Genomic DNA, 13,440 nt, shown 5'->3' on the forward strand with positions numbered 1-13,440 from the left:
CCTTTGTTCAGAGCCGGGAATCCTCGTCGGAAGCTTCCTCCGCAGTCTCCCCCCTCGCTCCCTCCCTCCCTCTCCCCGCAAGCTTCACAGCTCTTACTCCGGACTCGTTCTATGCTTTTCAATGGGGCTACTCCAGAGCAAGGGCTTTGAGCACTGGATTTTCCTGTTGTTGTGTTGCTCTAATCTCTATGGGACTCGGAGCAAATGCCTTGAGGACGGGGATCTTGCTGTTGCTGCTGTTATTGCGGATGCTATTATGGTTGTTATTATTATTACCACTGCTACCATGGTTGCATTTTCCTGCTCTCAAATTACATACTTCGAGGATTGCCACCCGCCCGCCCATCCCAATGCACGCATCTTTCTCCCCGCTAGAGGTAACCCCCAGTTACATCACCCGGGAGACCTGTTTGCGCTCCAAGCCCAAGGCTTAGATTCCCCCCCCCAACCCCCATGAGATCCGAATTAAATCCGAATTAAATCTATCGGGTCTCTGGATGATACAGCGAGCAGGAGACCCCCGTCGGGGGCAATTTTAGAAACGTTAGGGAATCCGTAGTCAAATGGAAAGCCTCGCCCAGTGCCTTACATGCACGTCACATCCACACGAGCGGAACCACCCCGGGGAACTCCTGTGCTGCACGTCCAGACACAATAAGGCTACCAATGGCCTTATTTTATTTCGGAGCCGGGGATGTTAAGGGATGAGCTGCGAGACCACAGACTCGTTTGTTTTTTTCGGGGCGGGGGGCGGTAGAGCGGGTTTCGTTCATAGGGGAAAGCCCTGCAGCAATCCAGATTAAGGGGAGTTTGGAGGAGGGGATGGGATGGGAGCGGGGGGGGGGAGAGAAATAACCCTTACCTGCCTGAGCAATTCTTGCAGCAGCAACAGCAGCGGGTGGTGCTGGTGACAGCCCCCCCTCCTCCTCCCGCCGGGGCTGCCACTGCAGTGAGTGTCTGGCGGTGGCAGGTGGTGGAGGAATCCCCCCGGGCGGAGAAGAGGAAAAGGAGGAGGAGGGAAGAGGAGAAGCGCGCGCCCCCGTGGCTGGCAGCGCCACCAGCAGCAGAGGCGGCGGCGGCGGCACGCGCAGCTCCTGGGATTCTCTCTCTCCCTCCCCCCCCCCCCGCCACGCGCCTGCTCCTCGCGCGCTTTTCTTCTCCTCCTCACGCTGCAGCTCGCTTTCTCTCTCTCTCTCTCGCCCCCCCAACCCTCCCGCCTTTTCCAGGTGACGTGATGCCCGTTGTTTTGGTGCGCCCGACCAATCGGACTCGGCGCCTGGATTCTACGGGAGCCGCGATGGGCCCGTCGTGGCGGCAACAGGACTCCCCTCTGCCGACCATAACGCATTGCGCAGGGTGCACCACCGCCTGGTCCTCCTGCAGCTTTAACAGCTCTGACATGGAAACACCATTGCAGTTCCAGCCGGGCTTCTGCTCAGAGCAGCAGCAGCAGCGCCCACACCCGCATTGCCAGCAACAGCAGCAGCAGCAGCAGCGCCACGCTCAAGACAAGCAGCAGCAGCAGCAGCGCAGCCCGTGCCTCCAGTGCAACAACTGCTGCGCTGCTCACTACGGCGCTGCGTCGGGCGCGGGAGATAACCTGCCGCTGCTGCTCCGCACTTCGTCGCCCCTTTCGGCGGCGGGCGCCTTCCGGGCGCGCTCGTCGACGCCGCTCTCGTGCTCCGCAGCCTCGTCGCGCCCGGGCAGCCAGCTCAACGTGAGCGAGCTGACCCCTTCCAGCCATGCCAGTGCGCCCAGGCAGCCCCACCACTACGCCCAGCCCCAGCCCCACCACCACCACTCCCACTACTACCAGCCGTGCCATAGCGTCCAGCCGCAGCAGCAGCAGCAGCCGGCGGGAAGCCCCAGCAGCAGCGTCGGCAGCGCAGGCAGCCACAGCCACCCTCCCAGCAGCCACCCAGCAGCGTCCCAGCAGCGGCGGGAAAGCAACCCCTTCACGGAAATAGCCATGAGCAGCTGCAGATACAACGGCGGCGTCATGCGTCCTCTCAGCAACCTCAGCTCGTCCCGCAGGAACCTGCACGAGCTCGACTCCGAGTCGCAGCCGCTGCAGCCTCACCAGCCGCCGCCGCCGCCTCCCTCACACGCCAGTCCCAGCGCTTCGGCTGCCGCTGCTGCCGCCGCCGCTTCCTCGGCCAGCGGCGCCGGCCCGGAGATCGTGGTGTCCAAGCCCGAGCACAACAACTCCAACAACTTGGCGCTCTACGGATCCTCAGGCGGCGGCGGCGGAGGAGGAGGTGGAGGAGGCAGCCAGACCAACAGCGGCGGCGGCGGCAGCAAGTCGAGCAAGAAGAAGAACCAGAACATCGGCTACAAGTTGGGACACCGGCGCGCGCTCTTCGAGAAGCGCAAGCGCCTCAGCGACTACGCGCTCATCTTCGGCATGTTCGGCATCGTGGTCATGGTCATCGAGACCGAGCTGTCGTGGGGCGCCTACACCAAGGTACCTGCTGCCCCTCGCAGCGCCCGCCTCGCATCCCTGGCATCGCTGTCTTCCCTCTCTTCTTCTCTGTTCCTCTCCCCCCTTTCTTTCTTTCTTTTTCTTTCTCTCCCCTCCACATTTCCTTTCTTGTTTTCCCCCCATCCATTCCATTCCTTTCCTCTCCTTCTTCCCTTGCCCACTTTATTATTTTCCCTCTCCTTTCCACATCTTTCTCCCTTTTTGTAGCAGTTCCTATTGTCATATCCTCCCCCCCCCCATAAGGACATTGTCTCTGAATTGGGAAAAGTACGCTCTGTTGATTAGGAAATGTGGCTTCCCGGCTGAACTGCTTTTGTGTATGTGAAAACTGAGCTACTACAGCTGTGTGAACTATTTTTGTGTAGGTCACACCCAAATGCAGTTGTGCCTCACAAGTAATGTGGTTTTCTAATGTCCCACCTGCTTACTCAGCCACCAATTTCAATATTGCTTACTTCCTCCAATGGGGCAGATAACCACTTTGAAACCCCCACCCTGAATACATCCACTTACTGAGAAAGTGCCAATTACTGTAATGGCATTTACTTCCAAGGAAGTGCCTTTAGGGATGCAGCTAAGTGCTCCAGTCCTGTAAACTCTGTTACTTGGAAGTTAATCCTACGGTCTCCATATCCAAAGATTCCTATTGCTACGGCCACAATCTGCCTAGGAAATCTGTGGGACTGTTCCAGCCAGAGAGCTGTAGATATTTCCCATAGCTACTTACACTGGAAAATAGCCTTCGTTTGCCGCTATTTTGGGGAACCTTGCAGGGTGGCTTGGAGTTTCCTTGCTTTTCCTGCAGATGTTTAAAATGCCCATCCATGCATGCTTTGCAGTAGAACGAATGTGTATCGTGCATCTGCTACATTGCACACCATACTATGCAAGGAGTAACAGAGGAACTTGCTAACTTGCACAGCCAATCCATGTCAGCCTAGTAAGATTTTCCCCATAATCATTCTTCATCCATACATTCTGAATGAATGCTGTGTGGATGCTTTCTACACTAAGATGCCCCGCATCTGGTATGCAGGCACTTGCTGCTTGTATCTCCTGAACTGAGCAGCGACAGCTGTGTGTTAAAACCCTGCCTCTTTGTTACCACACTGCAAAGCTGACGGGGGACAGACAATCGGATAATGCCTTGATAAGATAATAACTGGAAAAGCCAGCTGTTTAAATGCCTTGCATCAATGGTTTTAGCATCCCTTACAAGATTACTGCCTTTTAGATAGCTTTAATTCCAGAAAGGCTTGCCCAGTGTGGTTAGACCTGCATGTAACGTTTTTTGGGGTGACTTTTTCCACTCCCAGTTGCTTTGCTAGGCATTTAAAGGAGTTTATCTCTTCCCAGTATTGTACTGGGTTGCTCTGCTAGAATAGTGAGTTTACACTTAGCTCATTAGTTGTATCTTGTTCTGTGTTGTTGCTTTTTAATGTAAAGATCTATACTTTTAAAGGTGTTGTTTTTTAAGAGCAAAGTCTTTCTTACAAAACTTAGCCTGTATTCCCCTCTGAGATCTTCAAGATGAAGGACACAAAGATCAGTGTAAAAAGCATCTATTTTTCTCTTGCAGGAGTCGCTGTATTCATTAGCCCTAAAATGCCTTATTAGCCTCTCTACAATCATTCTGCTTGGTCTGATTATTGTATACCACGCAAGGGAAATTCAGGTACGTTCCACTTATGATCTGAGGCTTGTTGCTACCTGTGTTTCAAGGACGTTTCTGTGAAACTAAGCAGACTGCATTGATGCATTCTTACTAAAGAGTTAACAGTGCAACGTCTTAGGTGCTACTAGCTATATTGTCACTTCCAATGTCTGAGTACCCTAGTCTGCATGTACTAGATGTGCTTTTCTAGCCCTCAATGGCAATTTATTAATGCAAAATAAAGAGCTTTAATGCCTGCCCATTCTTCTACAACAACTGCATGTTATGCTAATCCATACAGGATCATATGACTAATTGTGGACTCTTCAGTCACCTCCAAATATCAAACCTTGGTGCTGCTGTGCTAGATGTCTATTATACAAAGATAGACTTGTTGCGGCTGGGGATAAAGGGTTATAACAGGTTTAAATTCAATTCATCCTTGTCACAAGGTTTGCAAAACTCCAGTAATGAACCAAAATTATATTCTTTTTTTAAATCAGCAAAGCATAGTTTTGTTTAAAGGGCCGATGATTAGCTTTTTCTTTAAGTAAAAGTAGTTTGGAAGATCTGTCCCTTTCAAGATTTAGATATGTTTCTTCCTCTAAGGACATTGTCTCTGAATTGGAAAAAGTGTGTTCTGTTGCTTACGAAATGTGTCTTCCTGACTGAATTACTTGTATTTGTGTATCACAAATACAATTGTGTGCTTCACAAGTAGTGGTGTATGGTTTCCCCTATGTGCACCCTAATGTTGTATGTGCTTACTTGGGAGATTCGCTTATTTCAGTATTCCTTACACCCAAGGAAGTATGCATGGGGTGAAAACTATCTCAGTGTAGTAATACTGTCCTGTGTGAAGGGTACAATGTATTCCTATAGAATGCTGTTCAGTTATCACAGATAACTTCTTATAAATGCAATAGTTAATATCTTTCAAGGACCAAGGCTTTTTCTTTAATTGATGGAGGAAAATACCAGCATCGAATAGGCAGTCGTAATTGTGAAGTGTTTTTGAGCATTTTCAAACCAAACCATAGATCCTGAAGGTTCTTTCTCAGGTAGCTGTGTGTTGTATGGCTCAAGGTCACAGGATCTGTTTCTCTTAACTTGTACTGTAGATCTAGTAGAAAGAACATTTACATTTTTTAAAAAATGCATTAACAATGTACATATGTACATATCTATTCAGAAGTATGTCCCACTGAAGTGCAATGGGACTTACTCTCAGGTAGGCTTGAGTAGGATCGCAGTCTTATCAAACCTTCCTCCCAGCTTTGGGTTCATACTTCTTAGCACAAACCATAGGATTGCTTGTGTGAAAGTGAGACAGTATTATTATTATTTTTTAAAAAAGAAATCTCATTTCCCCCCTCTTGGAACCCATAACTTATTTGCCAATATTTTTTCATGCACATCTTCCCCAGTAAATCTGAGCTAATATGTTTCAAATCACAATAATAGTACATCATTTTCAGTAATGCAAATAAAATATCCCCTCAGGAGTCATGTGAAGCCTGAAGAAGCTTACTGCTTGTCATAAAAAAGATGAATATAATTGTACTAAGCATTTAAAATGGATAACAGGAATATAGTTTACATTTCTTTAAACAGATGTTTGATTTGTAGCACTTTTGTAAAAAGATCAATCTTTATTTGCAAGTAAGTATATGCAAATAAATCAATTCAAATCAATATAGGGCTGTGCAAGTTTTTTTCCTGCTTCCCTAGAGCAAATCTCACTGAACACAATGGAACTTACTTCTGAGTAAACATTCAGATGATTGAGTGGTGTATGTTATAAAATCAGCATTGCCTACAACCAGATAAGTGACGAAGTTCTGAACATCAGTGTTCAAATAATTTATTCTTGAGCATTTGAACCCAAGTAAAGAGTTCAGCGAGTTATAACCTTACAAATACTTTATGCTGGTGAATTCCCCCCCCCCCCGATATATTTATGAAAGTGCTGGTAAATGCAATAAAAATTAACCTTTTATTACAGTTATGTGATTACTTCTAAACTCACTACCTTTTTAAAGTGGTTGTCAGTGACTGTTGACGATTTGTTTTACCAATAATTGCCATTATTGTTGTTGTATCTTAAAAGCCTAATTAAACAGGGATAGTGGTACAGTGGTACTCCTTTAAATTTGGCTACTGTAGACAGCAGGGCATTCTGGTGAAATTATTGGTACATTACAAATCTTCAAATGAAGTCTGGGCTTTTCTTTCTTTCTGACCACAATGACCTCATTACATCCTTTACATCCTTGTGAAATATTCACCTGCTCTCTCATGACCAGATGATAGAAAATTAGGACAGCAATAGTCAGTGCCCACAAAATCAGCAGCAACTAGCTATTTTTGGGTGGATAGTTGTGGGGAAATCATGTATGCAGTGATTTGAGTTCATTCACTTCTGTGGATGATGTAGTTCTGCGTTATAATTCGTCTAAGTTACCTGTGACTATTTAAATGTATGCTGAAAAGAAGTGTAATCAATATAATATAAGTTAGGAGAAACAACAGATAGGAACATTTTTCTCTAATTATGTTGCAATAAATATTTTAGTTCTGAAGGAAATAGCATTACATCGTAACCAGGAATATTAGCTTAACAAATGTGTTCTCTCTCCGTCTCTCTTGCTAAGGAATAATATAAGGGTTCATTTTAGTTCCAAAAAGTATCACAGGAAACCTTCCAGTACAAATAATTTCCTTGGGCTTTCCAGTATCATACTCCCCAGATATCTTAGTGATAGAAAGTTCAAACACTTGTATAGTGTTGTTTTTCTAAGCTTTGGCAGTGGCTATTTTTAGTTCTGGTATAAAAGCTTTTAGATAGCATATAAATCTACATCAGTAGGCAGCCTGACTTCACTATTTTCCGTTGAGGGCGTAGGGAAGAGTTTCACTATATATTTTTAAAGCTCAATTTCTATAGAAAGAAAGAAAAATCACCAGCTCTGTACACAGTACCGGCTTTCACCTTCAGCACTGTGGACAGCTCTTGGCACCAGAAGTTTTGCTAATACTTGTTTATGCAATTTAACATCTTTTGCCCCGAAAGTAAATGTGTACGTGAACATATAGGAAAGGGAATATGCACTGTGATTCAAAGTATTTCTGGAAATCCAGTGTCAGATGAATATTAAAATTTAGTTAAAAGACATTTTTGAATAGAGATGAATGGCTTATTTATTTTTTATGATGTACATACATGCTGTTAAAATATGCTACATTCGCTGTTTGCATAATCTGGTGAAACACAAAGGATAAAGGATGTGAGCAGCTTATAAGAGAGAAGGTATTAAACCCCACAGTCTTGTGGAGGGTATTCAGGGGTGATGACCACTCACTTGGAAATCTTCGTAGTATTGTATTTGGCCAGTTCAGTTCCAAAGATTTTGCAACCCTTGGAAACTGACATCTGTGCTAAGCCTAATCTTCATTCTAAGTCCATCAGCAAAACAAATTAACGTTTCTGCTCCAATAAGTGTGCATAGAATTTTGGCATTTGACAGCGACCTGCCTTCTAAATAGCATTTCTGTCAAAAAGTGATGCTTGTGCAAAGTCGTTTTGCTTTAGAACGGAGCACAATTACAATACTCATACCATTTTAGAATTATTTTAAATATAAAGTTTTTACAGATGTTTACTGAGGCACACATTGCATAATATGAAGATCGTGCTTCAGGCCAATAGAGGGAGGTATGCTTTTTCCTACAATAATGATTGTAAAACACATGCTGACTGGAAAGAAAATCCTAACACAGCACCAGTGCCTTTTTGAGTGTAAATTAAGAATTTCAATTTTTGTAGGGGAGCTTTTGTGAAGAATATCATTTCCCCACATGCAATAATGGTCTTCCCTTTATAGAATACGGCAAGGAATAACACATAACTTGGAAGACTTCATCCTATCTTTCCAAAATAAGGGGAAGCCCAAGAAAAAAGGGTAAACTAATTAGTTGTATCTGAAAATACTACAGTGTTTGTTCAGAGTCTTTGAATTCTTGCTTCATTTGCAAATATATATGTGTGTGTGGATGCACATGCATGTGAATAAAGTCACTCTTTGAAATATGCATGAGGTATCAAGAGTAGCAGATTTGATTGATTTTCTGTATAGGACTCATATCTTCATGGTTTTCAGCATAAGTGAGCCATATGATTATGAACATGCAGTGCAGGTGATACCTTATTTAGCACTATGTTGTTATAGCCACATAATTAATGCTCATCGAGCACTAAAACATGAGCTTATGTTCTTGTAAAAAAAGTAGAGGACAAAGGTTCTTGAATTTAAAGAAATGCAGTATTTTTCAGTAAATATTGTATGAGAGATTTGAAAGTCAGTCATACCTATTTATTTAGTACAATGGCTTCAGTGTGGTTGGAAGATCAATAAAAGATCTGTGGTTTGCCTTACAATAAGTCAATCCAATGGTGCATGCAGCCCAGTACAGTTCATTGTTACTGGTGGTACCTTTTCAAGTTGTCAAGCTACATTTTCTGTTTTTTTGCTGTCTCTGATTAGCATGATAGTAAGCAAAGCATAGGTACGCGGGTGGCGCTGTGGTCTAAACCACTGAGCCTCTTGGGCTTGCTGATCAGAAGGTCGGTGGTTCGAATACCTGTGACGGGTTGAGCTCCCGTTGCTCTGTCCCAGCTCCTGCCGCAACCTAGCAGTTTGAAAGCATGCCAGTGCAAGTAGATAAATAGGTACCGCTCCAGCGGGAAGGTAAACGGCGTTTCTGTGCTTCTCTGGTTTTGGTGTTCCATTGTGCCAGAAGCAGCTTAGTCATGCTGGCCACATGACCCGGAAAAACTGTCTGTGGACAAACGCCGGCTCCCTCGGCCTGTAAAGCGAGATGAGCGCCGCAACCCCAGAATCGTCAGTGACTGGACTTAACTGTCAGGGGTCCTTTATCTTCTTCTTTTTTTAAGCAAAGCATATATGCTGGCATTGGTATGTGGTTGAATGGAGATGAGTTAAGAATGGAAAGCATATCTTATGGAGCAAAAATGTTACTTGGAGGTTATTTCAAAGAAAAGAGTAGCATGTTAAGCTGTTAATTATATGTAACATTTAGCTCTTGATGGTCTGACAGAATTTTGAAAATAACAAGTAGTTGGTGTTTTAGATCTGTATCATTCTTTGGATGGGACAGCCGAAGTGTACAGAAAAATACATACTAGATGGTGGTGGGCTGTCAGTTACTGATTGATATTAACCTTTTCAAGAAATGGGAAACTTAAGTTTGGATTGACTATTTCTCATCCACTTGGTAGTTAACTGCTATTTGTTTCACTCGGACTGACTCCCAAGGAAGTTTGCATAGAATTGCAATTCTAACCCAGTTAACCTGGGAATGAACCCCATTGAATTCAATAGGTCTTACTCCTGAGTGGCAGGATTGCACTGTAATATTCATTTGCATATTAATATGCACATTAATTAGAAGTGACTGTGTAATGTTCTCAGAGCATAGACCCTTATGTTGTTTTGTATATAACAAACTGTGTGTGTGTGTGTGTGTGTGTGTTGTGGATTGCCTGATTATAACTGCATACTCCTGAATCACACAAGATAACATAGACAGTTATTTTTCCTATTTCTTATGTTTTCATGAGCTTTTTAAGGTGTATTCCAAAATGAGCATGTTAAGTAAGCCAGCCCCATGCTCTTTGTACATCCATTTTCTTTTGTAGATCCTCATAAACACCGGGCTGTACTTAAAATAGTTCTTACAACAAATAATGATGTTACAGAGCACTTAAATAGCTGTCCTTGTGCTTCAGTGAATGGCCTGTGGACCCAGAGTTTGGTATACTGTGGAGAATACAAAATAAAGCTCAAGCCTAACACTCAGACTGAAGACCTAGGTCAGGGTTAAGCAAACTTTTTCAGCAGGAGGCTGGTCCACTGTCCCTTAGACCTTGTGGGGGGCTGGACTATATTTTGGGGGGGGGAGAACAAATTCCTGTGCCCCACAAATAACCCAGAGATGCATTTTAAATAAAAGCACACATTCTACTCATATAAAAATACACTGATTCATGGACCGTCTGCGGGCTGGATTTAGAAGGCGATTGGGCTACATCAAGCCCCCGGGCCTTAGTTTGCCTACCCATGACCTAGGTCTCTGTTTTATCAAGAGTAAAATATTATATTTTATTTTTGGGCATCGGGCCAACCTTTTGGCAAACACCACCAAGCTAGATCCAAGCAAGTACACACCTATGAGGACTTACATGCAAGTAACAATCTATATATTCACATTGATGTTTTCGCATAGATCAGGATTCCTGAATTTCTGTGTCATAGCACAGTGTCTTTATTATTATTAATGCATATCTGTGATGCATCTCCAGTGGTTTTTAACTGTTTAATGTGACACCATCCCTCCCTCTTATTTTATATATCCAAGTTGCATCATGTTGTGTCTTGCAAGTCATTGGAAATAAACGCAGTGAGATAAAGACAGTGAAATTTGTCATCAGATTTACGTATCACATTGTTTTACAACTTATGTGATGCTTAGAGAGAGAAATCCTAAAAGGGGAGATCTGCAGACCTCGTGCTTGGCAGGAATTAGGCACTTGTAGGTCATCAGGGGTCACTAACATTGGGGCGTGGGAAGGGGGTACGGGGAGGTGCCTTGGGTGCCATCATAAGGGGGGTGACAAAATGCCGCTGAACTCGACGCTGCCTGTGTAGTGGAACCGAATGGGGTTGAGTTGCATTGCAACGCTGATGCGTCCCCTTCCCACCTCTGTGGCTGGGCGCATGCGTGGTTGGTCAGACCCTTCTCCCCCTGCCCGCCCATGTCCTGCCCTTGCTCAGGTGGTGTGTGCGTGTCTGTGTGGCCGCGGTCAAAGCTGTGCTGCTCATGGGGCAAGGCAGGGTCCTACTGGGGCTGACGTGGACTCCCGAGAAGGGCATGGAGGTGGGAGAGGCTGTGGTCGCCTGCTCTCGCCTTTCATTTAAGGGCCAAGGCACACTGGTTTGGGGGTGGGGGTGGGGAGGAGAAGTGGTGTCTAGGAGAGCTCCACAGCCCAGTTGGTTTGAGGGGAGAGAGAGAGAGGTCCCGCGCTGGTGTAGGGGTGGAGAGGAGAGGAGGGAGGCAAGAAGGAGCCGTATCAGGACCAGCAACAGCATCGCCTGCGTGGCTTTCTTTGACGGGGTGGAGGGAGGTGGGAAGACACGATCTGTATTGGGATCGCCTGTGCATCTCTCTTTGACAGAGGGGGGTGGAGGGAGGATGGGGGAAAGTGGGATCTGCATCGGGATCGCCTGCATGGCTCTCTTTGACATATCTCAATTTCAATGCAAGAGCGGGAGGAGTGACAAAAAAATTTCCACACTGGCTACCACCTGACCTTGCTACGCCACTGACTAACATCACTCACATAGTTGCATGGGCAAAGGCTTTCCCTGGTGTCCACCCCAACCCACAAAATGAGTCTTGGAAGTAGCACTCAATTGTAGCCAATATAATAGGCTGCAGTGTGTGGTTGGTGTTGGTGCTGCCAACAGTTTATCTGGTTTGGAAATGTGCCCATGGCTCCAAAAAGGTTGGCAGTGAAAGAGCACTTAAATAAAGGAGAGCAGTCACAACCGAGGGGGAAATCTAGCACACTTTAGCATTAGATGCCATTGCCTCATAAGCATTTCTGCCCATAAATCTTAGGTTTCTTCTCTGTCCCATAGATAAGAAATTACGCAGTGTGCGATACGTGTACTCTCTTCTCTTTAATATTACTTTCGCTGAATTTCTACTAGGAGCCTTTGTTCTTCTGGGGTTTGATGGTGACCGTTATTCCCAAGGCAAGCCTAATTCACATTTAAAACAATTACCTTTAAAGGATCAAGGTATATTCAATCCCTTACATTTGCATCCCTTTCACTTATGTCTGCAGTGCTCCATCAGCTTCAATGAAAATGTCACATTTAGGTTATTACAACTATAATTCTGCTAATGACACATCAGAAACCAGGTTTTAGTTTTCCTCCCTAAGGTTCTGACTCTTTGAATGAAAAGGTTGTTTTTTTTGAAAATCAGGATTTGCTCAGCCCTCCAGTTATCTTCCTTTGATCTTGTCCTCTGAATCAATTGCCTACGCACACACCCCATTCTACTTATTGCACTGCCAGTTGTTGTATTCATCCTGCTAGGAATTTGAGACGCCCCGTGTTAGATGAAGAACCAAAAACCTTACATATTGGTGCTTACAATTGCAAATAACATTGAAACAGATCTAGAATGGATCGATTTCAGTGCCATTGACTTCTGCAGATATGTAATTTCAAATTACCGGTACATGCAGTAAAACTCGCTGTGAAGAGAGACTTATGTTTCTTGATTCCTTGCTGTGCATGTTCCCATGGACACACTTTTAAATAGCAGGTATCTTCTGCACAAGATGTTGTCCTCAGATGATATAGACTGTTTTATTCTCTTATGGTTTTTAGTTTTAATTGTAGAATGTTTAGGGTGTGGACACAATAGGGAGAAAGGTGCTGACTCCCTCCCCACCTGCAATTTCCCTTACTGTCTCATTTTGTGAGAGTTTCCAGTAGTTTCTGAGAGCTTCCAGGTGGGGGGAGAAATGATGGAAGGGTTAAGCTCCCTTGCTGTTGCTTGTTCTCTTCAAATTGTCAGCTCTTAATGCTGTTCTGCAACAAAGAAATGGATTGCAATTTCTCAAAAGTATAATGCTGAGCTAAAGGGTATGGTTTAGCCCACAGTAAGAGAGATAAGTGGTCTATATATATATGTCAGGGAACTGCCATCGGAAGAACAGGAGGTGAAAGGGCTCACAGAGGTTGGGAGAGACTTATCAGCTGAGGAGGGAACCAGCAGGGGGAGAGAAGGAGCTCCAAGGGAAAGTGAGTCGGAGGGAGGGCTCAGAGACACTTCCAGCGAAAACAGTGGGGAGGTTTCAGGACCTCCTATAGGGACACCCACTCCTCGCCGGAAACTGTCGCGCCGAGAGTCCAGAAGGTGCGTTTCCGTTAAGGAGCTTTTATGCTGGAAGAAATTCCGTAAACGCCCACTGTCGGATGCTACCAGCGACTGACGGAGCCATGCTTAAGGAGCTCCGTTACAGGCAGAGGTTTGTGGACTGAGCCAAACTCTGAGGGACTAGGAATTTCACGCACAAGCAGCTCATCATCCCATCACTATATATATATATATATATATATATATATATATATATATATATATAAAATCCCTGTGCAAGACACAGCACAGGCTACTCATCCTTCCTTCAAAGGTTTTCCTTACCTTA

The 13,440-nt window shown here is 44.9% G+C and overlaps 1 protein-coding gene across 3 annotated transcripts in view; it reads left to right on the forward strand.

Annotated features, from left to right (window-relative positions):
• Positions 1–869: 869 nt before the first annotated feature.
• KCNN2 (potassium calcium-activated channel subfamily N member 2) overlaps positions 870–13,440 on the forward strand; it is a 91,092-nt gene continuing 78,521 nt past the window's right edge. Inside the window, exons 1-2 of one of the 3 annotated variants that reach the window (XM_053408636.1) lie at positions 870–2,464; positions 4,062–4,157. In XM_053408636.1, the coding sequence (XP_053264611.1) occupies positions 1,235–2,464; positions 4,062–4,157 (1,326 nt within the window). In that variant the 5' untranslated portion in view covers positions 870–1,234. The remainder of the gene's footprint in view (positions 2,465–4,061; positions 4,158–13,440) is intronic. The other 2 variants (XM_053408634.1, XM_053408635.1) reach the window with 2 other exon arrangements.

Source organism: Podarcis raffonei, chromosome 11, assembly GCF_027172205.1.
Source record: "Podarcis raffonei isolate rPodRaf1 chromosome 11, rPodRaf1.pri, whole genome shotgun sequence".
Lineage (NCBI taxonomy): Eukaryota > Metazoa > Chordata > Lepidosauria > Squamata > Lacertidae > Podarcis > Podarcis raffonei.